The following is a 24,061-nucleotide window of genomic DNA, read 5'->3' as shown; positions in this document are numbered from 1 at the left end:
ACCCCATGAACCTCAGGGCTCTGGGCAGCCGTGCTCCTGGGGAGTCCACCAAGGACCGCCCCGTAGGACCAGTGTGTGTGTTCCTGGGGCACCCCAGCACCTGTACCGGGGCTCAGAGAGGTTAAAGAGTGTTCTCATTTCTAAAGCTGGGGCGCCCCGTCTCTCCTGCTCTGTCCTGCTCGCAGGTCATTACCGGCCTCCCCGGAAGTGCCTGGCACACAAACCGGCCTCCAGAAATGTGGGTGGCGTGGGAGGTAAGCTGTACTGCAGGGATCGGCCAGGGCGGGCTGAGCCCTGGAGCTCTGTGTCTCCCCGGCCTGTCCCACAAGCCCCCTGGGGTCCCCTCTCCTCCCCCCCCCCCCCCCCCCCGCCCAGGGGCTTTGGTGCCAAGGAGCTCCCCTCTCCACCCCTTCCATCCACTTGCCTCCGTTGGCCCACAGCAAATCGGCACTGGGTGCCAAGGCCCTTCCTTCACACCCGGGGCAGGCAGGCAGCGAGGTGCGGAAGGGAGGAGGCAGCCACACGCGGCGTACCCATGTGGGCTCTGATTCCGTCCCCTCTCCCCGCCCGGGTTTCCTCGCCCGGTCAGTGGGGGCCCAATTCCTGCCTGTGCCTACCTCACAACGTGAGGAGTCTGTAAAAATGAAATGGCACGTGATAAAATACGCAGCCGAACACACTGGAAGGTCATAAAATGTTACACAAACGCAAGGGGTTCCGAGCCGGCCGTAACACGGGCATTAAACCGCAGCCTCACAAAGACATTCGCCATAAAACCTGCCGAGCTGTGGGGAAGGGGCCGGCTGGGCCCGCTGTCACCTCTGTGCTTCTCCACGTTTTCTGCGCTGATCCTCTAGTCCTTCCGCAATCAGAAAAAAACTGTGTAAAAGGAACACTTTTGAGATAAAAGCACCTAAGGTCCTGCCCTTGTACCAACTATGTCACGGTGAAAGCTTCCGGCCAGCGGTGGAAAGGAGGTTGATGGGCCTGTCCGGCGAATGCTCTCCTGCCGACCTGCACGGGCCTGTCCACACTGGGGGCCCCGAGGCTGGGGAGCTGAGAGCAGGGACCTCCCCCCACCCACACCGACTGGGTTCCAGGACACAGAAGGGGGGCCCCACAGGAGCGGCCCAGAGGGTCGCGGCTTCATGCCGCAGGGCTCAAACTTGAGCCGAGAGGAAGTGAGAACAGAGCTCATTAGAGACAGAGAGAGTAGACAGGAACAGAGCATCCAGGAGACTCGGGAAGGAGAGGAGAGTGAGTCTCACTTTGGCCTGGGGTCTGGGGGAGACAGTGGTCTTGGAAAACGTGAGCCTGCCCTGTCACTCCTTAGGCGCTGACTGCTGTGCTGGAAGAGGTCACTGACCCCTTGACCTTCACCGGAGGATATGCACTCTTCCGGGAGGCGTGTGTAAGGTGTGGGGGAGGGTCCTAGCAAGAGCAGAGGCAGTTTTGGTGGGGCCCTTTCACTTCCGTCTCAGAGAGACTCCTAGCCCTACATGCAGCAGTCTCTTCTTCCCTGCCTAGAGACTCAAGGCTCAGCACGATGTCCCAAAGCCCCCCACCCCTCCCGAGCTCCAGACCACCCCCCTCCGGCTGCCCCCTGGGACCCTCCCGTGGAAGTCCCAGAGGGGCACGGGGCTCTGTTCGGTGCCCACCCCTCCCCCAGGCTAACAGGTTTCTACTGGGAGCAGAGTAGGCCCCATGTGGGGGAGGTGGGCCCCAGCCCCAGACAGAGCGTCCCTTCCCCTCCCTGGAAGGTGTAGGTCGGGCCCTGAACACTGAGCCAGTTTTTTCCCCTGAGGCTAATTGGTCTAGGAAGTTGCTAGAAAAGATTTCCTTACCAGATAAAAAGAGGCCTTTAAAAGGAGAAGACCTCACACCCCCACCCCTCCCACCTCGGGCATGTAGCTCTGTGGCCGAGGCCACCACCTTGTGACCAGGGTGCTGAGGGCGGCAAAGTGGACAAGCAAGGGGACTGGCTCCATGACCACACGGACGAGCGGCCATCCTGCTTCCAGAGCGCTCCGTGCTTCGGGAAACATAAACCTCCTGTTTAAACCGGTACTTGGTTTGCCCCCCAGGTCTGTTCCTGTCCTGCATTCCCTACGCAGAAGCGGCGTTTCTGCACCCCCCCCCCCCCCAGCCTCCTCCCTGCCCGTGCCTGGGGCTCGGCTCTCCTCCAGCAACGTCTAACCGTCCCCTGGCCCCGCACACTCCCACGGGAGCTAGCCACCCCCCCCCCAGCTCCCCCTCCTTGACCCACATTCTAAAATACAAATCCCAGGGGCGCCTGGGTGGTGCAGTCGGTTAAGCGTCCGACTTCAGCCAGGTCACGATCTCGCCGTCTGTGGGTTCGAGCCCCGCGTCAGGCTCTGGGCTGATGGCTCAGAGCCTGGAGCCTGTTTCCGATTCTGTGTCTCCCTCTCTCTCTGCCCCTCCCCCGTTCATGCTCTGTCTCTCTCTGTCCCAGAAATAAATAAATAAACGTTGAAAAAAAATTTTTTTTAAATAAATAAATAAATAAAATACAAATCCTAGTGCTCTATTCAAGTATCAGTGAGCCACAGAACGATGTCAAAATCCCAAGCCTGGACTCAATGACCTTGGCAACGTGGACCCCAAACCACCTCCTGTTCTCACCTCCTGTCACACCCCCCAGACCCATTCTGTACTTGTAGCTCCCTCGGAGTGCTCCTGCACAGCCTCCCACCCCTCTGCCCGCTCCCTCCTCTCTCGATGTGCATGCCTACTCACCTTCCAAAACCCGTTTCAAGTATCCCCTCCTCTGTGAAGGCCCCCTCATCCCAAGTAAACATTCCTTCCCCGCTGAGCCCACAGCCTGTGGTCTCTTATGCCTCTATTATAACTCTTGTCTTATATTCTAATTACGTATTTGCCAAGAGACTAGATTACTTTAGGGCAAGGATATACCTCAGAGTCCCCAGGGCCTCCCAGGACAGTGACGGGAGTGATTAGTCAGTTTTTGGTGCAAGAGGCACCTGTACACAATGCCTCCTGGTGTTTCTGCTTTCTGTGCAGAAGCCAGGATCCCATCCTTCTTAGCACTACCCAGGCCCCGACTACCTTCTACGCCCCGTCCTGCCCCACCTCCTCTCCCCCGAGGGGACTCCCAGGGGAAGAATTCCACCTTCTCTCTGAGCCTGGCCCCCCTCTGGAGTTGGAAAATCCCCAGGGGACAGATCCACCAGGTTCTGGCCACCTGCGCCCTCAGGGAGAGAACTGGACCAGTGGTCAGAAGAATCTGGCTTCCGTGTGGCAACATGAAAATTCTCCAAAATCGAAGGAAGCAGATGTCGAGTTCATCTACAATGTGAGCCCCTCGCCTACTGTCCTGCACGAAGCCCCCAGCCCTAAACCAGGGCCCAGGCCAGAGCGGGCGCTCCATACATGCTTGCTGACTGAAAGTCAATGTCAGGGTTGTTTGTAAGTTCCAAGAAGCAATCAGCCCTGCTTAGCAACTGAGGAGTGCTTGAGTGTGTGCGTGTGGATGTTGTTATTTATTTCTGCCCCTCCTCTTTACAGTGGCAAACTGAGAGACACTTAGGCTGCCATTAAAAATGCTATTTACAAAGAGTATAAGATGGAAGTTAAAAGGCAAAAAGAAGGACACAGCAGAAATGAGTCATACTTATCACACTAGCTAACAGCAAGCAAACAAAATCTCAAGCAAAAGGCTGGCAGGCAAGGGACAAAGGTGTCAGCCCAGGGGCGGCTGGCAGGCCCCACCCCTCTGTACTCCTGTTCTCTATTTTCCAACTTGTGAAAAACTGCTCACGTCACTAATAAAGTGGGAAATATACGCTGTATTTTCCAAAAGAACACAGAGCAGAAGCTGCTCTGGGCCCAGGACTCACCAGGGAATCCCCTCCCACCTCACCCCATTGCCCAGAGATGCCCTCAGGGGCTGCTGGGGTTAGACAGTGCCCCAGGACACTGGCCTTGGCCTTCCCCACCTCCAACCACAGGGCGCTGGGCAAGGGAGTGGCAATCACTCTCTGCCTGGTCCAGGCGAGGAAACTGGCGCCCGCAGGAGGGCAGCGCCCCGCCCTCACAGGTGGATAGCACGTCTCCCAGAGGCCGGGCTCTCCTAGGGCACTCGGAAGGCTAACCCTGTCCCTCGGGAATTCCCACAAAGGACTCACTAGGGGAATTTCCCAGACAGGCAGACAGGCAGACAGACAGACAGCCACCTCAGACAGCTCCCGCCACTGAGCCCAGATGTTTGCCTGGGGGTGGCGGTGCCGAGAGCCAACACAGACGCATAAGTCAGCGGTGAGAGGTAGTCCAAAGCAGGAGCCCGGAGGAGCGCCGCCTGGGCAGGCTGGGACGGGGAGGGGACCGGAGGAAGCCGAGTCTCAGAGCGGAAGTGCCCGGTGTGGTCTGCGTCTGGATCGCACGGTGCCTGCAGCCCCCCTCTCGGTCCAGCAGGCGTCGCCGCGGCTCTAGGGGTGGCGGGGGGGGGGGGGGGGGGCCGAGGGGCGCGGCGGGCGGGACTGCCGCCTGGGCCACAGCACCTACGGCAAACTAGCCAGCTTGTACGAACGGTGGCTCGTCTGTATCCCCTACTGGTCCGGGGGCTTCCCGAGGGCAGGGGTTCTGTCTTAGCCCCACCGTCACCCTCGGTGCCCATAACAACGCCCGGCCCCTGAGCGCCCCTCCAGGTCTGACAAGCGACCCCCGACGCACAATACATGGATCGAACAGTGCAGGGACCACAACCTGGAGTGGGAATGTTGGGGACAGCGCCGAGCCGGGAAGGCCCCCCGCCCTTCTCCAGCCGGCTCGCCCCCGCCCCGCCCCAGCCCTAGACGCGCGCAGAGAGCGAACGGACGTGGCCCCGCCGGGCTGGGTTGAGCTCGCCCGAACCTGCCCGGCCGGGCGGCGCAGCGCAGGGACCTCACACGTTCCCGGCCCGGCCCCGGCGGTGGGCAACCTGGGCCACCGTCTCTGCACAGCCGCCGCCCCTCCCCCTCCCCGGGCTGCTTTTCAGAGCGGGGAGCCCGCAGAAGGGCCGCACCTCCCGCGGCGGGGACTCCCCTCCCTCCGCACACACGTAGTGACTGTGTGCCACGTGTGCCGGGTGCCCGGCGAGGCGATGCCGACGCCGCGGGGGACTGGCAAAGCCCGCGCTCGCGGAGCTGCGGTGCTCGGGGGCACCGGGCAGGGGCCGGCTGCTCTCGCCGGGGGCACGCGGGAGGCCCACGCCCAGGGCTCCTCCCAGGGGTCCTCCCAGGTGAGCCAAGCGCGCGGGAGGCGCCGCCGGGGGGCCGGCGGGCGGGCGGGTGGACTTCGGCCCCGCAGCTGCGACGCGCTGCACGTCTGCAGCCGCGGGGCTGGGCCGCCGCCCGGGGCGGGGGCGGGGCGTACGCAGAGCCACGCGGCTACGCTCGGGAAGTGTTTACGGTCCGCGCGGGGGGTCTCGCCTCCCGCCGCCTGCGGCCGTCGGGGCGGGGGAGCGGGGTGGGGGGAGGAGGCGGGCCCGGCTCTCCCCGCCCCAGGCTCCTCCCCGGCGGGGCCAGCGCCGGACTGGCCGCGGCGTCCCGGCCCCGCGTAATTACAGGCGCTGTCGCCAGGCCCGGCCGTAAAAGAAGAGGCCGAAACGGCCTCGGAACCCCGGAGCTGCGTCCGAGCCGGCCGGGAGCCGGCTTCCCGCGACGCGCGGCGGCGGGGACGGGCCGGCCGGGGAGGCGCACGCGCTCGCAACGCCAGCCGCGCGCGCACACAGCCCCGCAGTCACACGCGGGAGCCGCCGAAGGCGCGCAGGCACGCAGCGTCGGGCCCCCTGGCCCGGACGCGCACTCGAGCCTCAGCAAACACCTGCCCGCCCTGGCGCCAGCCCTGCTCCGGCCGGCGGCAGATCCCGGCGGGGACAAGGGCCCCGGGGGGCCGCGTCCGGCGGGGCCGGGCGCCGGGCGAGGGGGAGGGGCCCGCCGTGCAAGCCCCCGCCCCTCCCCACGGCCGCCTCTCTTCACACGCGGTTCACTAACACTTGCACACTCACGCCGGAGCTGCACACACGGCTGCGGAGCTACCCACAGATGCCTTCACACTCGCGCGCCATCACACGTATTGACGCGTGCCACATGCACATGCGGGCTTGCGGTTTGTCACACTTTGGGAATGCCCAGATTCTCACAGTCCGTATCCAAAGCCCGTTCGCACGGCACACACGTGTGTTGGCGCACACGCGCGCGCGCGCACTCACGAACACGTCAGTAGTGCCCTTTGGCCAACTAGAAACAAGAGAGGGCGCCCCTGGGACCCAGGAGCCCGGGTGTCCCTCCCTGTCACTGGCGGAGACGGGCAGGGGCGCCCTTGGCCCCAGCCGCACACGTTACACACCCGATCACACAGGGTCGCACTTTATTCCCGGCATCTAGGCGATGACACCATCTCGCGAACAAAGACAACATTGACAAACCCAACAAAAACAAACAGCCGCGTGCGTAGGGAGGAGCAGCCGAGCGCGGAGTCCGGGAAAGGCGGGTGGGAGGAGAGTGGGATCGCGGGCGCCCGAGCCTGGGTGTGCTGGGCTCGGGGAAGGCGCGGGCCCTGTCCGCGACCTCGCGCCCCGCAGGACCCGCGCGCGGCGCAGCCCGACCGGGTCCCGCGCCGCGCGCTCGCAGTCCTGCACGTGCCGTTGGAGCCCTTCTCCCGCGCGCCACCGAGCGCCCCGCACGGCCCGCGGGCCCGCACGCACACCCACAGGCGAGCGGACTCGCGGCACACGGCACCTTCGTCGCGGCCGAGGCACGAGTCCCGCTCTGCTCCCCTCCCCTCCCCTCCCCTCCCCCACCTCCCAGCCCCCAAGCCCCGGGGCAGCCGCGCGCCGGGCGGGGCGGGGCGGGGGCGGGGGCGGGGCGGGGTGGCGGGCGGCGCCGGCCCAAAAGGCGGAGTCGCCGGGCGGAGGGGCCAGAGCTGTGCGCGGTGCCGACTGCGCCGCCGAGACAGCCGGCGGGAACCCGGACCCCGAGGAGCCCCTCGTCCTCGCCCGGCCTGGCCAGGCCCCCCGCTATGGAGTTCCTCTGGGCCCCGCTCTTGGGCCTGTGCTGCAGTCTGGCCGCTGCTGACCGCCACACCGTCTTCTGGAACAGTTCAAACCCCAAGTAAGCCCCGAGTCTCCGCCCGGCAGCCCGGGCGCCCGGCTGGCACTGCCCACCCCCACCCCCACCGTGGCCCGGTTAACTGTCCCGGCCAGCCCCTGACCTGAGTCTTGGGGCCGTGACCAGAGGCGGGAGGGATCCCGTGGAGTTTCTTCCCCTCGCTTCTCCCCGGTAACTGGGACATAACTAGGAGCACCCCAGCCCTGGGCAGGAGCCTGCCTGCCAGTTACTTGCACTGGGTTATCTCTGCCCTTCCTTTCCACCCCCCTGGCCCCCTGTTAACTCTGAAGTGAGGGACCCTTGCTGAACACTTCCTGCCTCCAGCCTGGACCACCCTCCCTGGCGCCGACGGCTCTCGTTCTAGGCCCTTCCACGACAAAAGCCTCTGTGCCTCTTGTCGCTTGGACGTCTGCCCACACAGATAGGTGCCTGATGTGACATGGGGAGTAAGCAGAATGTTCACTGTAATCCTGGAAGGACCCCTCAGGAGGGGCCTGGCCTTCTGGCTTCAAGCTTGTGCACTCGGTATTTAGGATGACCCTGGAAAGCTCCCCTCCACACACCAGGGATCCTTTGAGGTGGCATGAGTGGGGCGCATGCCTTGTGTAGTAGGCTGAGGGAGTCACCTGTTTATGAGATTAAGAGACGGGAGGAGGGAGGTCATGGGAAAGGTTCAGAAGGAATGGAAGGGGTTAAAAGGGTTACTTGGGGCTCTGGGCAGGAAGGAGTTAACTCATCCTGGGCAGGTTTAGGGCTAGGAGGCAAATGGCCCTGGGAGGGAGAAGCCCCATTGGACCCTTTGTTCTTGCCCTTGAGTTTTCTGAAGTTACGGGAACAATATTTGTGGGAAAACACAAGAGGTGGGTAGGGCGGAGCAGGGGGAGGAGGGCTGGGCAGCTCCGGTCAGGATAAACGCTCAGCTTGGCCACCCCCAGCCCTTGTATGCCCGCCCCCCCCCCCACTCCGCTTGAGAAATCCGTGGTGCCAGCTTCCTCTGACCCTGTGGCAGTGCTGCCTGGTGGGGGGTCTGTAGGCTGTGGCTTGTGGGGCGGGAGGGAACTGCCAGCTGCTGCCAAGCCCAGGAGGCAATGCCCTCTTGCCCTTCGGCATCAGGGGCAGCCCTAATGTCCGCCCTCCCCACCCGCTGCTGCTCCCACCTGCCTGCTCTGTACTTCCTTGACCCAGTCTCGCCCTAGTGGGAGAGAGCAAAGTCCCTGTTTATGCCCATGCCAGGTGTTGGCTGAAGGAGGAGGAGGGGACAGGAAGCCATGAGTAGGGAGGGGGGGACCCCGGCCTTTTCCGTTCCCAAGCTCCCAGGTTTCCTCTCTTTCAGGAAGGAGCCTCTTCCTTGCCCCCCCTCCCCGCCTTCCCTGACGCCGCTTGCCCCCCTTTCCCAGACGGAGAGCCAGAGTCGAAGGAGTGCTAAGTGGAACAGATTGCACCCCCAGGAGGGGGATAATGGGTGCCCCCACCAAGCACAGCTTCTGCCCTGTCCATCTGGCCACACACACACACACACACACACACCCTCCCATACCCAGGACTAAAGAGAAACCAGCCAGAGTGGAGTGCACAGGGGCCGAGCCAGGCCCGGCTCGCAGGCACAGACGAGGTGGCCCTGAGCTGGGTGGGTGTGGGGCTGGCTTGGGTGACTCAGGGCGGTGGGCCGGAGCGGGATCTCCAGGCCCCGGGCGGGAGGGCCGCGTGGGGAGGAGGGCGGGGCTGCTGCGAGCCGGGCGCTGGGCTCCTGGGCGCTGGAGGGGCCGGCGCCGGCTTCCCGGGCCTGGAGGACTGTGCCCGGGGCGAGCCCTGGCCCTGAGGTCCTGGGGGCCGGCCGCCTCTGACCAGGTAGATCTTCACAGGTTCTCAGGAGTGCTGGGGCGGGTGGCGGAGGTGGAAGAGGAATGAGTCAGTGCCCGTCACGGGAATGGGGGAAAGACGCCAGGCCCAGAGCTGAAATACCTGTTCTGAAATGGCTTCTATGTTTATCTCTCCAGAGAGGAATTTTAAAAGCCTCTCCCTCACTGGCGCTCTCCTCCTCCCCCTCCCCGGTGGGGGAGGGGCCCGGGTGCTCGCCGCCCCCAGGCCGGGCCTCCGAGGGCGCCCGCCGACCCGGCAGGGGGTGCCACCCCCACCCCCCCACCCCGACCAGGCCGCTCGGCCGAGCTCTTGCCCCTCCCCCACCCGTGCCGGGGCCCGGGTTTGAAGCGGGTTGGCGGCCGGCCGCACCGGGGGAATCCAGAGGGGCCGACCGGCTCGGGGGGGGGGGGGGGGGGAGGGGAGGGGGCGGTGGAGGGAGGCCCGGACCCCGCCCCGCGGCGCCTGGAGCCAGGTGTCTGGGGCCGGAGGGCGGAGCCGGGCCGGAGCCGCTGGGGCCCCGGGGAGGGCGCTGGCCGCACCTGGGGCGGCCTCCGCCGGGCCGAGAGCCCCGGCGTTTCTGGAGCTCCTTCCGCGGAGGTGCGAGCGTGGCTTTGGCGATGGACGGGGAGGCCTGGGATGCTTTGGGAGGAGCGGACAAGGAGGCGCTAGAGTGGCGGATCCGGGAGTGTGTGCCGGCCTGGTGTGCCGGGGGCGGAAGTGAAGCCGACGAGTGTGAACGCGCCCCGGGGGCACGGGCGAGGGCGCGGGCGGCCCCGCCGCAGGTGTGCTAGGGGCTGAGCGCGGCTCTCCCGACGGGAGGGCGTCGCGGGCTGGGTCCCAGACGGGGCTGGAGAAGAGCAGCCGGGAGCACGGATTTGGGGAAGTGGTGAGCGAGCCGAGGACACACTCAGAGGCCCTTCTTTGGGCGAACCCCCGGGGGTTACGGGAAGTGGTCGGGCACCTGAAGGATGCCAGGCGGATGCAATTTAGAGGACGGACGCAGTGAGGGGGGTGGCACGTTCGAAGATGGTGAGAAGACACTGAAGAGGTCAAGGTCAGAAAATACTGGGAGTTGAGGCTGTTCAGAAATCTCCGTGGGGGGCCGGGTAGCCGCTCGCAGGCCCGCGGCTCTGGCCCGGAGCCTGGCCTCTGAGTGACCGTCTGTTGCCTCCCGGGAACAGGTTCCGGAGCGAGGACTACACAGTACACGTCCGGCTCAATGACTACCTGGACATCATCTGCCCGCATTACGAGGACGACACTGTGGCGGCCGCCGCCATGGAGCGGTACACCCTGTATCTGGTGGAGCGTGAGCAGTACCAGCTGTGCCAACCCCAGTCCAGGGACCAGGTCCGCTGGCAGTGCAACCAGCCGAGCGCCAGGCACGGCCCGGAGAAGCTGTCGGAGAAGTTCCAGCGCTTCACGCCCTTCACCCTGGGCAAGGAGTTCAAAGAGGGACACAGCTACTACTACATCTGTGAGTCCCCGGGGCGCGCGCACGGGCCACACGGGGACGCAGCAGGTGTGATGCACGTGCTCAGTACGAAGCGACACACGGCCCTTCCGATCCGGAATTGTTTTAATCCACTCACGTTACACACGTGGTATGAGCTTCTGTGTACTGGGCACTCTGCCTGGCACCGCAGGCACAGAGGTCAATAAAACACTACAGGGTCCCTGTAGCCCGGAAAGCTGGAAAGCAACACGCATAGGTGAACGGACCGTTAGAACGATGTGATGTGAAGATGTGGGCACGGGGGCCTTGGGAAGACGGCCTGGGTGCCTGCCAGGCTCAGGAGGCTCAGAGAAGGGTTCCTGGGGACGAGGACCCAAGAGCTTAGGACAAGCCGAGGAGTTGGCCGGGCACGAGGGGACACGTGCAACGGGTGCAGGAGACCTTCAGGGAACGCCATGTGGTCGAGTCTGGAGTAGGGGGGACACTGCACGTGGGGAGAGGTAGGCGTGGAGGGGTGCAGGGGACAGGGCACACACCACATGTCATGGCGGCCTACGAAGTGCTAAGGAGTTTGCACTCTGCCGAAGGCGCTGGAGAGGCACTGGTGGGTTCGGGAGTTAGCAAATCAGCTGTGTGTAGAATGGATCCAGGCCTCGCCTCGTCACTGGGGCCTGGACAGGGAGGATATCAGGCAGGGGAGCATATGGTGAAGGCCTCGGCCAACTCCAGGCTGGGAGCCGTGAGGGAAAGGTGGCGCTCCTTTTAAGCACCGCCTCCAAAGCCAAGGGTCATCCCAGACAATGGGAGGTTGAGCGGGAAGCAGAAAGCGGGCAAAGGAAGGAAGGTGGGAATGAAAGATGAGCGGGAAGAGAGGGGTCTGAATGAGCGGGGCCGGGGAAAAGAGGCGGAGAAGTTTGCACTTGTGATTTCTTCCAACAGAGGTTCCTCCCTTAACACTCTGTGGGTTTATCTTGCAGCCAAACCCATCCACCACCAGGAAGACCAGTGCTTGAGGTTGAAGGTGATCGTCAGCGGCAAAATCAGTGAGTGTCCGAGCCCCGTGGGCCTCCTTCCCGCACCTCTTTGCTGATCCTGGGCTAGTGAGCCGGGATGGCAGGGAAGTGCCACCAACGGCCCAGCCGGCCGCCGCGCGTGAGCCCCGCCGCCCCCCCACCCCGGCATGGTGCCTGACCCACTACCACCCTTGCCTTTCAGCTCCCAGTCCCCAGGCCCATGTCAACCCACAGGAGAAGAGACTTCCAGCAGGTACGCAGCCAGAGAAAAGCGGGCCTGGGGCACAGAGGGGGTCTGCTTAAAGAGGTCGGGTACAGGACGTGGCTTCCTTGCCAGGCAGGGGCTGGGGAGACCGTGCTGAGCTGAGGGCCAGAGCCAGCGGTAGGGCCACTCACCCTGGGGGCTTCCGCCCTCTCGTCTTGCAGATGACCCAGAGGTGCAGGTCCTACACAGCATCGGCCACAGCGCTGCCCCCCGCCTCTTCCCACTTGCCTGGCCTGTGCTGCTTCTGCTTCTCCTGCTGCTGCAAACCCCATGAAGACATAGGCCACACCTGGCCTGAGGACTTAGAACCGGGCCGAGGAGGCAGGATGGGCACCCTCACCTGTTCGGGGACCCCTCCCACGGCCCCAGTCCTCCTGGGAACCATTCCCACCACATGCACAAGCTGCCATCCAGCAGCCTCAAAACGGGTATCAAGAGTTTCAACCCAAAGGGGGTCGGCAAGCCTGGTAGTGCCATCACCGCCTCCACCTCGAGGGATGGACAGGGGAGTGGGCATAGGCCTTCCCCCACCATTTCTGCCCTTAAGCCAAAGGAACAAGCTGTGCAAGATGTGGCCTCTTGAGAAGGCCGAGCTGGAGGGAGCCTGCGGTCATACACATGGACACTGAGCTTGGCGAAGATGCCCCTCCAGAGAGAGCCAGGATGCCCAGAGGCACTGGCTGCAGGAGGAGTGTGAGACAGTTTCATGCCTGGGAACCAGAGACGGGAGAGGCAGCGCGCTTGGGCTGACCCAGCGCCTCCCCAAGACTTCCGGAAGTCTTTGGAGCTGCCGGGGAGAGGGCTGCAGCCAGGCACTGCGCCCCGTCCTCTCCCATCCGAGGGTAGCACTCCGCAGAGCTGTGCCAGCAGGGGGGCTGTGCCAACCTGTGTCTAGAGTTTAGGTGTAGGGGCAGGGCCCACGTGGACAGGATCTGTATATAAACTTGATGTGTGTCTGTGCTGATTTCTACAACTGGACTTTTTTTATACAAATAATAAAACAACGTGTTTATTTGGACATACTTCTCTGCTCCTCCGTCTTAACTTAGGACCCCCCCACCATCACCAGAGGGTGGGGTGCTTCCCCGTCTGAGGATTTTCTGGGGCTCCGGGCTGCACTTCACTCTGGGAGTTCTTCCCATCCCCTGCCCCCTCGTGCTCCCGAGGCTCTGGGGTTTGGCGGGAACCGTGCGGGTGCTGGTGCAGGTGGGTGCTCGGGGGAACGCGGCCTGGGCGCACAGCCCAGCACAGCCCAAGCAGCGGGACGTGGGAGGCCGCAGGAGAGTTCCTGTGGGTTGGCCTAGGGGGTCGGTGACGGGCGCTTGGGCGGGTGGGCCACATCACGCAAGGTTGGCCGTGTGGCTGAAGGCGAGGGCACCTGACAGACCGGTGATTCCTGGCAAGCCCACTCATGGAGGGGAGACCCTGGGAAGAGGCTTCAACAAAGGGGGAAACCTCCCAAGCCCTGGGCAGCTGCGGTTGTGAGCCGGAGCTCCGGGCGGGAAGGGCCCAGAGGCTTTGATTTGAGGTCGGCCACGTCGGCAAGAGGGTGGAGGCTGGGGTCCGGGCGGGCCGAGGGGCAGGCCGAGCGCGACCGGCGGGACCCGCCGTCACCCGCGTGACCCGGAGGACGGCTTCCGAGCAGGCCAGCAGGGGCGGGGCCTGGCGCTCGGGGGGCGGGGCCCAGTTCCGGCGCGCCGCTGGAGCGGGCGGGGCTGCCGACCCATTTCCGGCGCACGGCGCCGCGCGAGGGCGGGGCCCCGGGGGCAGGGGCGGGGCTCCGGCGGCGCGGGCTGCCGGCCCAGCTAGTTGACGGTCGCGCGGGGCTCAAGATCCGACCCAGGGGGAGATGGAGGCGGGCGGCGTCGCCGACTCGCTCCTTTCCGGAGCTTGCGTGCTCTTCACCCTCATCATGTACTCCACCGGCCTGTGAGAGCGCGGCCGGGCTAGGCTGGGGCAGGACCTGGAAGCCAGGAAGGGACAGAGAGGGGACAGAGACGTGGCTGCAGCCCCAAGCTGCGTCCGAAACCCGGGTCAAAGTGGATTCGGGTTGAGGGATCCGGGGCCCAAGGGCGAGGCTGGGCACTTGAGGGAGAGTCCAGAGAGCTGAGGGTGGGGCCGGGACCTGCAGTGGTCCGGGGACGACAGGCATCGGGGGTCTAGATTCCCCAGCAGGCTGCTTCTCCCTTCCCGTCTCTCACCCCTGCTTTCGGGGCCCCGTTACAGCTCGGACCTCAGGCACATGCGGATGACCCGGAGCGTGGACAGTGTCCAGTTCCTGCCCTTTCTCACCACGGACATCAAGTGAGAGGGGCGACGTTTGCGGCGGGAAAGGCTGTCTGAGGGAGGGGGAGGGGGAGGAAGAACGTTGTAGGGGCCCCTGGGGTCCCCCTCCCATCCTCACCTCCGTGGGGAATGGCCCTCCTGTCCACCCTGCAGCAACCTGAGCTGGCTGAGTTACGGGGCCTTGAAGGGTGACGGGACCCTAATCTTCGTCAACGCCACGGGCGCTGTGCTTCAGACCCTGTATATCTCGGTGTATCTGCACTACTGCCCTCGGAAGGTAGAGGCCCTCCCCTGGACCCACCTCTCTGCTGCACGCCCTGCCTTGCTGGCAGGGTAAACACTGCTTCCTAGAAGATTATGACAGGCTGGCACTGCCACCTTTTCCTGGAAGGCTCCTCCAGGCTTGAAGTCCTCCGTGAGGCCCAGCCTGAGACTCACACACTGAGCAGCACCCCCTCCTCCCCCGCCGCCCCATTTCTGGCAAACTGGTGTTTCTGCCTAGCCTGAGGGTGACTTGCTGCCCAACACACTGAGGGGAAGGGGCGTTATCTCTGATAGTTCCTTGAGAGCCAGGGCCAGTGGCTGAGAAATGGGTTGATTAGCTCTCCCTCCCCAACTCACACCACCATGTGTTAAGTTCCCACTGTGTGTACCAAGATCACACACACAAAAGATACCTTCTCCTATAGAAACCACTGGTGATGTGGGTGGATCAGACATGTGTTCAGCACTGGTGGGGAAAGGGCTGTGACAGGTGCAATACTGGAGGCCGGGATGAAGGTCGGCTCCCCCACGGGAGCCTCGCAGAGAGCAGGATGGACCAATTCCAGCAGGGGAGTCAGAGAGCCTCCTGGAACAGCTAGCCATAAGGCTGCTCTCTCCCCTGCAGCGTCCCATGCTCCTTCAGACCGCGACCCTGCTGGGGGTCCTTGTCCTGGGTTTCGGCTACTTTTGGCTCCTGGTGCCCAGCCCGGAGGCCCGGCTTCAGCAGCTGGGTCTCTTCTGCAGTACCTTCACCATCAGTATGTACCTGTCACCACTGGCCGACTTGGTGAGTGGGGGCTGTCCGGGGAAGTGGGGGACATAAGACCGTAACTTACACTCCAAAGGAAGGGAAGCCCCAAACCCTGGAAGACAGGGCAGTAGAGGTAGGTGAGTGGGAGGCAGGAGGCAAAGGTTAGGTAACGGAGATTAGAGAGGATGTTTGACCTCTCTCCCGAGGAAATCCTTAGACAATAGGAGCTTTGCTATGTGCCTGGGACAGGAGTGTCTTTTATCCTTTTTCCGAAGGCCAAGGTCATTCAGACTAAATCAACCCAACGCCTCTCCTTCTCACTCACCATTGCCACCCTCCTCACCTCTGCCTCCTGGACCCTCTATGGGTTTCAGCTACGCGACCCCTACATCATGGTAAGCAGAACAGAGAGGGACGGGTGACAGGTGTGCCGGGGAGAAAATCCGCTCCTCTGCTCACAGCAACCCTTGCGGTCTCAGGTGCCCAACCTTCCGGGGATCCTCACCAGCTTCATTCGCCTCTGGCTTTTCTGGAAGTACTCCCAGGGGCAAGACAGGAACTATCCGCTCCTGCAAACCTGACGCAGTTCGCCTGACCACTGGGCACCTTCATGCCAACTTGCCACCAAAGACAGTTCCTTGACTCCGCTGCTTCTGCTGACCAGCTCCATGAGTGCAGGAGGTTGCGGGAAAGAAAAGGACAACTGTGAGAATTAAGGGGCCAAAGAAAATGTTTTGCTTGGAATACTAGCTGGGACTTGGGAGATGAATCACTTATTTTTTACAGATTATATTTTTTAATTGTGGAGGTTGGGGTGCAATCTTTAGAATGTGCCTTAAAATAAATCGTTTGCTACCCCTGCCCATCAAAGCTGAGTCTCTATTTGGTGATTCTCAACCTGCCTGGTTGGTGACGGTAGAGACGCGGTGCTTGACCCACAGCTGTTCTTGGACTGGTAGGGCTGGCTCAGAAGAGGTATTTGAAGGAACCCCGAAGTTGGAAAGACCTAGGAAGACCTTCAAAGAACACAGCTTGGATGCTATGAAGAACAGAAATCAGACTTCAGGAAGTACTTCCTGACATGGCAAGCAAGGTTGAAAGGACCAAGAGAGTGAAATGACGTGTCCTTCCTGAGAGATCTTTTGGTCTGTGCCTCCTTTGGAGCAAAAAGGAGGACCACAAGCAAGGATGCGAAGATGAAGCTGAGACGACCTCAGGACGGTGGCTCGCCTTAACGTCCCTCCTCCACAGCCGGTGCACAGAGTCCCCAGCCCCACCGTCCACACTCAAACTAAACCGAGTTAGAAAATAAGCTCTTTAATGGGCGACGGGAGGAAAGGCTGTCGGGTGGGAATGGGGTTAGGGTGTCAGAAGCGCATCCCCCTGCGGGCTAAGTCGGCTCGCGCCTCCTGGATCTGGCTCTGCAGTTCGCGGGCGGCGTCCTCGCAGTCGTGAAAAGTGGCCACGCGATAGCCCACGGTGCCCAGGGCGTAGCAGCCGGCGGACACCAGCAGGTAGGCCGGCAGTGGCCACAGGACCTCCCGGCATGCCGACGGCAGCTCCAGGCCCAGGGCTCCCGTGGCCAGCGCCGCCCAGGTGCAGCCCAGGAGCGCCAGTCCCCAAAGCCACTGCGCTAGCTTCGTCATGGGCACTGCGGGAAGAGAAGGCACGGCTCACGCTCCCTCCCGCCCCGCTCCCACCCCCCCCGCCCGGTCGTCCGAGTCCGAGTCTCCGTCCTCCCCCACCCGCCCTCCGTTCCAGCTGCCGCAGGGCCGCTCCGCCGCCGGGCCCGCCCGGCTCGCCCCCCGCTTTCGGCCCTCAACCCGCACTCACCTCCGCCCGCTTCTCCCGAACCCGGCGCGGCCCCGACGTCCGCGTCCCGAAGGCCTCTCGGTTCGCGCGGCTTTCTGGGAGTTGTAGTCCCCTAGGCGGTGCCTCCGCGCGGCCTTCTGGGAGTTGTAGTTCTCGCGGCCGCGATTGGGCGCGGCGGCCGCCTGAGCGCAGGGCGAGTTTCGCTGAGCTTCCGACTGTGGACTGTGGCCTGAGTCCGCGGGGGCTTCGGTGCAGCTTCTGTCCCCCAGGACCCCGCTCGAAGCTGGCGTCCTGCTGAGGACACCTTCAAACATTTGCAAGAAGATGGGAATGTAATCTCGTCCCCCTTAAACTTCTGCACAGAAATCCCATTTATTCACTCATTCTTTTCTTCACTCGAACGTTACCTGATCACCGCGACAGACTTCGGAGAAACAGAGATGTCAAGACACTCGCCCCAGTGCAGATGCATTCGCAACTGACCATGATGCCGTGAGATGGGTGTTAGAACAGAAGTGGTCATAATTTAATGGAGAGACGCAGGGAGAGCCAGTGCAGCTTGGAGCTAGCTAGAGGAAGAGGGGCTCTGGGGCGGGGTGCGGGATGGGGAGGGGTGTCTTTCGGAAAAAAGTGTGCGGACAGGAATTACCTGATGAGTTTAAGGTATTGAGAGAAGGTGAATACATCACATAAAGAGTGAATTCATGGTAGGTATATAGAGTAAAAGAAAAGGCGGGCGGTTATCAACATCAGGGGAAAGACTCACAAAGGAAAGAGAATGGATAAGAGACTGGCCAAGCCCTCTCTGGACAGAACAGTAGCTGAGCAGAGTTAGGGTTATCAGCACGCAGCTGCCAGAGAGCACACACCGGAGGAACTGCGGGCCCCTCATCATACAGGGGCAACAGGGTCATTACAGGATATGGGAAAGGACCGAGTTCAGGTAATATTTAAAGAAGCAGCGTTTCTGATATGTTCAGGCTAAGCGTGAATGTAAGTGATGGAATCAGCAAGCCTGGACTGAGAGGTGGACTGAGTCCACCTGGCGCGAAAAAGGCCCACCCGGAGCTAAACCAGGAACCGCTGCAGCTTAAAAACCCTATCCCACCACACCCGGGCGCGACTTCCCTGACTCCTCTCTCTCTCTTTCTCCCTGAGTCACGGAACCTCGCCCGAGACCTTAGTTCCCAATAAAGCCTTTGCTAAAATTTTTTAGCCTCTGACTCCTATCTTTACCCTGCCCGAAGCCTGACCTTAACAAAGATAATGAATCGTAGAGAATTATATAAGAGATAACTACATAATTAAGAGAAATGTAGAATTTGTGTCCAGACCCCCAGATCTGAAGCTTTGCACAGAGGTTGGAAATTGAGGCTGCTTCTCTGGGTCAAAGCAATCTGCCAGGCTCAGCGCCCGCCCCCCCCCCCCGCCCCCCCCCCGCCCCCCCCCCCCCCCCCCCCCCCGCCCAGGGCGGGTGTTCCAGTCTCACTGGTTTCAAACTGTAAAGTTCATGACTGAGCCATTTCAGAGAGCAAAATTTCTCAGGCTCATGTCCTTGATGTTAATTAACAAAAGCAGATTTTTACAGATTCGCAGAGTCTTCGTACAGACGTTATATAACTCAGCTGTGAAGACTATTTTCACAGCCCTAATAATGTAAACACTGAATACTGAGTTAAGTAAACATCGGGATGTAGTTGAATTGAGAGGGTGGGGGAAGGGAGTGTATTAGAAAGGTCGTGAATGAAGAGAACCATATCCTCATCATCCATGGCAGGTGGTCAATTAATTAGATCTAAGATGGAAGAAAAGAAATATTAATATGAGCACATTACTAGCAAATAGGAGGTGTACCAAAGGAAGCAGCCAAGAGTTCCAGCAGTGACTTAGAGGGCAGCAGGTACGGTGAGCAGGAGAATGGGCACAGGGGACTGGTGTTTTGCGTTAAGTGCCTTGTAAAACTAGTTGGCTTTGTAAACTATGCAAATTCCTTTGTAAACGTAAACCATTAAGACAAAATAAAAACACTTTTGCCAATTTGCTGTATGCACCTCAAAGCCACACCCCACCTGCTTCCCAATTTCACCCAAAATCCTACTGGTCACTCACTCAGGACCTCACTAGTCACAGCGACTTCCGGCACAGTCCAGGGGCTGGGCATCAGCAATGTAGATCCAGAAACTCTGTTCACCCACGGGAGACCTGGCCCTGAAAGATTGCCACTCCCCACAACAGTTTTTGGGGAAAGATAGGGCTTGTCCTACGACACATAGAGACAGATAACAAATTATAATATCATAATGATCATCGGCAGCAGGATAAAAATTCATCGAAGGGCTATTACATGGCCTGCCCTGTGGGACATTGTTATATTTAACTTTCACAGCGGCAGTAGGTACTTTTACACCCCCAAGTTTAAATGAGGAAACTAGGACAGATGGTAAATGGTAAGTAACTTGCCCAAGGTCCTGAAAATAGCGAGTGGCAGAGCTGTGCCATCGGACTCGAAGCTCTGCGCTTAGTGATTTCACCTTCCTGGTTACTGGTACAGGAAGGGGCAGAGAGGGATCACCGTGGCCGCTGACAGTCACTGATTGATTGCCTTGTGCCAGGCACTGTAATGAGTACTTTACGGGCGTTATCTCGTTCAGTCTTCCTGGCCACCGTATGCAGCAGGTGCTGGTATTATCTCCATTTCACAGATGAGGAAACCGAGGCAAAACCCATATAATCTGACTTCAGAGCTTGCAAACTCTGCCACTGCAATATAGCACTTCTCTCCCTAGACCAATGGAAGGAAATAAAAAGTGAAGAAATACATAAAAAAGATACCAATTTAGGGGCGCCTGGGTGGCTCAGTCGGTTAAGCGTCTGACTCTTGATGTCAGCTCAGGTCACAATCTCACGGGTTTGAGACCCGCATCGGGCTCTGCGCTGACAGTGCTGAGCCTGCTTGGGATTCTCTCTCTCCCTCTTTCTCTGCCCCTCCCCCTCCTCTCAAAAAAATAAAAATAAGAAACATATATGCCAATTTAGCATGGGATAAACACAGCAATTCAAGCAAGCGAGGGAGAGGGACAGGTTGAGAACCATTTGCAAAGTACATTGTTAGATTTCAACCTCATACCTTATCCCAAAATCAATTCCTAGTGCGTTAAAAAAAAAAAAAAAGTGACCAATGGAAACCCTAAATATGCACACGAAAATGTGCGTACATATTTCTCTGTGTTTAATTCAAGCTTCACGCCCTCTAGGGTTGCAGGTTTAGCCCCTGTGCTCCTGCTCTGAGTGCCCAGAGTCTGACCGGTGACACTGACCATGTCTTTATTTCCCTGCATGGCCTGCCCGGGGACAGCGCAGCTCCAGGACGGTCGGAGCACCGTGTAAGAAACCCAGCAAGGGCTTCTGTAGATGTCAGATGAGGGCCAGAGGCAAGGACAGGTTAACATTTGATGGCCTCCAGGGAAACCGAGCCGGCTTTCCTGGTCCCGTCGAATGGAACCACTCTAGAGACTCCCGCCTGCCTTGGCCTTGGATAGCAGGGGACAAACGCCAGCAGATTCTTATGGTCCAATTCCTCGTCTTCAATCTTTTTGAAGATCATCACTCCTCTCCTGCCACAGAAGGACAGCGCACGTGTGACTGTGGCAGGGTGTGAGAGGCAGTGCGGCCTGGGACTTGAAAGTCTGGGGTTTTAGAGCTTGGCTGTCATGCGCTTGGGTCCTTGCTCTTTCTTTTACTTGGCTGTATGACCTTGGGCAAGGAACATACTTTTCTGAGCCTTAGGTTCCCCCCCTAAATAATGGAACCAATCATTGGTCTCTGTGGTAGGATAAAGGGAGGTGACACAGGAGGCCGCTGACACCGGTGCGCAGAGTCTGGGAAGCCTGCGTGGGGTGTTAGGCCCTCTGGTCGTGAGTCACCTGTCAGGGCCGAGGACGCACCCCTAGCCTCCCTAGACTCCCTGCCAGCTTCTGAGGGAAGCTCCTTCTGTGGATGGCTAAGCTCATGTTCGTGGCGGCTCTCAGCTTTGGTGTCAGAGGAAGACGACGTCCTCAGCCAACAGTACAGAATCCCACACCACACAGAGGGGGGTTGACCGCCAGGGGGGAGGCTTCACGGAGGCCCCAAAGCCCCCAGTCGATACCAGGAAGATGGCCAGGTGGGCGGGTGGCGGTGGGGTGGCATCCACGGCCCGGGGAACCCTGAACAAAGGCCCAGATGCGAGAGTTCACGGGCAGTGACGCTTGCTGACTGTGTTTTGGACGGAGACCGCTTCGTGGGGGCGTGGCCGGAGACGAGGCCAGAGAAGCAGGCCTCGCCAGGCTACTAGAGACAGCTTCAAAGACTGGTGTTGTGGGACAGGGTGTCGGTCCCTCAGGTCAGCAGCTCCACCCCAAGAACACTGGGTGCCCACAGGTGCCATGCTGATTACTGGGTCCTTGGGGAAGGTTCCAGTTAGTCAGGCTGTGTTGCCTCCGTGCCTGACCCGAGGGCCCCACAGTCGCACAGAGGCCACAGGACAGACACCCGTGTTATTAACAAAAACACACGCCCCGCCACACCGTAGCCAGGCCTGAGGGGAAATGGTAGACCAGAGGTGGAGGGCCTGGCTGAGTCAGGGTTTCCCAGAGCAGGAGGGGGTGGGGAAGAGGCTGGCCTGAGGGAGGCTGATCCTGGGGACTCATCAGTCTGGAACTGATGTTGGGGGGGGAGGGGGAGTTTCAGCAAAGGGCCGGAATGTGACAATGGCGTGTTGCTAAGAGAAGCTTGAACAGAGGTAACAAATGTGTGCCAAGCACCTGTTCCGCATCAGGCCCCGTTCTAGGGGACAAACCAGGCAAATTCCCCGCTTTCGATGAAGCATTCAATGAAAACGGATAAATTGCCTGCCTCGGTGAGGTGGTGGGAGACAGACGAGAAACACATCAATATTTAACGTATCAAGTAATGAGACCTACCGTGAAGGGAACACGGGCGAGGCGGGGGGCGGAAGCACGAGGAACACACTCGATCACTCGCGTGCTCAGAAAGGTGTCCCCGGAGGGACGGGACCCCTGAGCGACCTGGAGAAGAGTGGCCAGGCAGTGGGAACATCAGGTGCAAAGGCCAAGAGGCGGAAGCATGCCTGGCACTGGGGGCCGAGGAGGCCCAGCTGGGAAGAATGCAAGGTCAGAGGGGTTCAGAGGGGGGTGGGGCCGGCAACTGGGAGGCCGCCTGCAGCCCCGCCTTCAATGCTTTTTTGTTCTTGTAAAGAGTTTATTTTATTTATTTAATCTTTTTAAGTTTATTTATTTATTTTGAGAGAGAGAGAGAGAGAGAGAGAGCACGCGCACGCCTGCAAGGTTGAGCGGGAGAGGGGCACAGGGAGAGGAGAGAGAGAATCCCAAGCAGGCTCCACGCCGTCAGCACAGAGCCCCAGTGTGAGGCTCAGACTCATCAGCATGAGATCGTGACCTGAGCCGAAATCAAGAGTCAGACGCTTAACCCACTGAGCCACCCGGGCGCCCCTAAACGTGTTAAGCCATCCCAATACCCAACGTGGGGCTCGAACCCACAACCCTGAGATCAAGATTGCACGCTGCGACTGAGCTGACCAGGTGCCCCTGCACTTGTAATCTTGAGCAGGTTATGTTAGCCTCTCTCTCATTTTACCTCTTTTCATTTCACTAAAACAGGTGTACTGGTCAGGACTCTGGAGAAACAGAAGCCATAGGACGTGCATTCGTAGAAGTAACATCTATTTTTAAGGAACCGGCTTATGCAAGTGTAGTGGCTGACAAGTCCCAAATCCGCAGGGTCTCCCTCTGTCAACACTTGGCTTCCTCCTGACCTCGGTGGGGAGCCGTGGGCAGAGGGCCAGGCGGCAGTCCGGGCGAGTGGGGCCACCCGGCAGGCTGGAGACCCGGGAGGAAGCAGGCTGGTGGTCAAGTGTGAAGGCCGCCTGCTGCTGTACTCCCTCTTGGTCTGGGGCGGTCGGTCTCGGGTGCAAGAGCTGAGATGGAGAATATCTATCAGGCACGAAGTACGCTGACCAGCAGGTGGTAGATGCCTACTTGACGGTCGTCCTTGTCACTGAGCGCGACCGCGCGTCGAATGCCTAGTGGGTCGGGCACTCTGCGCGGAGCCTCCACCGCGATATTTAATTCGAGGCCTCGTTACCACAATTTGCGGTCGGTTTTATTACCCCCGTTTACAGCCTCAGAATTGAAGGTGCATAGAGGTCGCTCGCCTTGCCGAAGGGCCTTCTCTCCTGGTAAGTGTCAAAGCCAGAGCCAGAACTCAGGTCAGGCTGATCTCGAGACCCAGGCCGTTCCACTTGCACGTGCTGTCCAGAACCTGAACTCTCCGAGTCGGGAGGCCCGAGTCACAGAGGCTGGAAATGGGGACTGGAGGCTGAGGCAGGAGGGGAGGGGGGAGTCTCGCTGGGGAGAAGTTCCGTGAAGCAGCCAAGGTCAGCCCTCACGGCGCTCTTGGCCCAGAGAAGGGGTATGTGGAAGGTTTCTTCCGTGGGATCCTGGCCTCTGGACACACAGCCTCACCCTCACCTGGGCGGAGGACCTCCCTGCTCCCCCTGCTCATTGGAGGAGGGGGTTCTCGGAGAAGAGCTCTCACGGGTCCCGAGGGCCGTGTGCTGAGGTCTGTCCCCACGGGGCCTCAGACCGAGACTCGTGCTGTCCTCCCCAAGCGCGCCACAGTAGTCACCCTGTCGCTGACAGAACGGAAGGAAGATGCTCACCATACAGTGGTTGGACGTGTTATTATGGCATTTCCCAATGTACACAAACTAGAAAGAACCGTACAATGAATGTGTCGTTACCGTAGGACTTTACCTTCTCAACTAGGGCCTGCAGCTCCCCGTGAAGGAGAATTTTCTAAAGATCCTGTGATAGTATCGTTCCTAGCATGATTATATTGTGTTATAATCTTGTGTTACCAAGTGTTAATTTCTTGGGGCGCCTGGGGGGCTCAGGTCATGACCTCTGGGTCTGTGAGCTCGAGCCCCTCACCGGGGTCCGGGCTGGCAGCTCAGAGCCCACTTGGGATTCTCTGTCCCTCTCTTTCTGCCCCTCCCCCGCTCTCAAAATAAATAAACATTAAAAAAAAAGAAGTGTTAATTTGTTAAATGTAAACACTGCGAATGTGTTTCCATTTCTCTTTATCTTGAGGCACCTCTGGCGCCTCAACGGACACGCGGGACCTGTGTCCCAGGGGGTAGTTGTTGAA

At 60.5% G+C, this 24,061-nt stretch overlaps 3 protein-coding genes and 1 long non-coding RNA gene across 5 annotated transcripts; 2 read left to right on the top strand and 2 right to left on the bottom strand.

Annotated features, from left to right (window-relative positions):
* Positions 1-658: 658 nt before the first annotated feature.
* LOC131495650 (uncharacterized) lies at positions 659-2,172 on the bottom strand. The gene is made up of 2 exons (XR_009254045.1): positions 1,845-2,172; positions 659-1,523 (listed from the first exon to the last, which is right to left on the bottom strand). It is a non-coding gene; the product is annotated as an uncharacterized LOC131495650 (long non-coding RNA).
* A 4,750-nt stretch (positions 2,173-6,922) lies between these two features.
* Positions 6,923-12,739, top strand: EFNA1 (ephrin A1). The gene is made up of 5 exons (XM_058700329.1): positions 6,923-7,130; positions 10,169-10,464; positions 11,421-11,486; positions 11,659-11,709; positions 11,883-12,739. Exons 1-5 carry the CDS (start codon positions 7,039-7,041, stop codon positions 11,993-11,995), a joined length of 618 nt encoding a protein of 205 aa, XP_058556312.1. The 5' UTR covers positions 6,923-7,038; the 3' UTR covers positions 11,996-12,739.
* A 751-nt stretch (positions 12,740-13,490) lies between these two features.
* Positions 13,491-15,892, top strand: SLC50A1 (solute carrier family 50 member 1). 2 transcript variants are annotated; one of them, XM_058700327.1, is made up of 6 exons: positions 13,491-13,635; positions 13,948-14,025; positions 14,161-14,284; positions 14,897-15,058; positions 15,298-15,417; positions 15,502-15,892. In XM_058700327.1, the coding sequence occupies exons 1-6, from the start codon at positions 13,571-13,573 to the stop codon at positions 15,601-15,603; spliced, it is 651 nt and encodes a 216-aa protein (XP_058556310.1). In that variant the 5' UTR covers positions 13,491-13,570; the 3' UTR covers positions 15,604-15,892. The 2 variants fall into 2 exon arrangements, with proteins under 2 accessions (XP_058556310.1, XP_058556309.1); XM_058700326.1 differs by having other exon boundaries at positions 13,492-13,650.
* Positions 15,893-16,323: 431 nt separating this feature from the next.
* DPM3 (dolichyl-phosphate mannosyltransferase subunit 3, regulatory) lies at positions 16,324-16,950 on the bottom strand. The gene is made up of 2 exons (XM_058700330.1): positions 16,856-16,950; positions 16,324-16,673 (listed from the first exon to the last, which is right to left on the bottom strand). Exon 2 carries the CDS (start codon positions 16,666-16,668, stop codon positions 16,390-16,392), a length of 279 nt encoding a protein of 92 aa, XP_058556313.1. The 5' UTR covers positions 16,669-16,673; positions 16,856-16,950; the 3' UTR covers positions 16,324-16,389.
* Between the last annotated feature and the right edge of the window lie 7,111 nt (positions 16,951-24,061).

The sequence above is a fragment of the Neofelis nebulosa genome, chromosome 15, assembly GCF_028018385.1.
Source record: "Neofelis nebulosa isolate mNeoNeb1 chromosome 15, mNeoNeb1.pri, whole genome shotgun sequence".
Classification (NCBI taxonomy): domain Eukaryota; kingdom Metazoa; phylum Chordata; class Mammalia; order Carnivora; family Felidae; genus Neofelis; species Neofelis nebulosa.
Note: the sequence above shows the minus strand (reverse complement) of the source record. Positions and strands in the feature narration are given on the sequence as shown.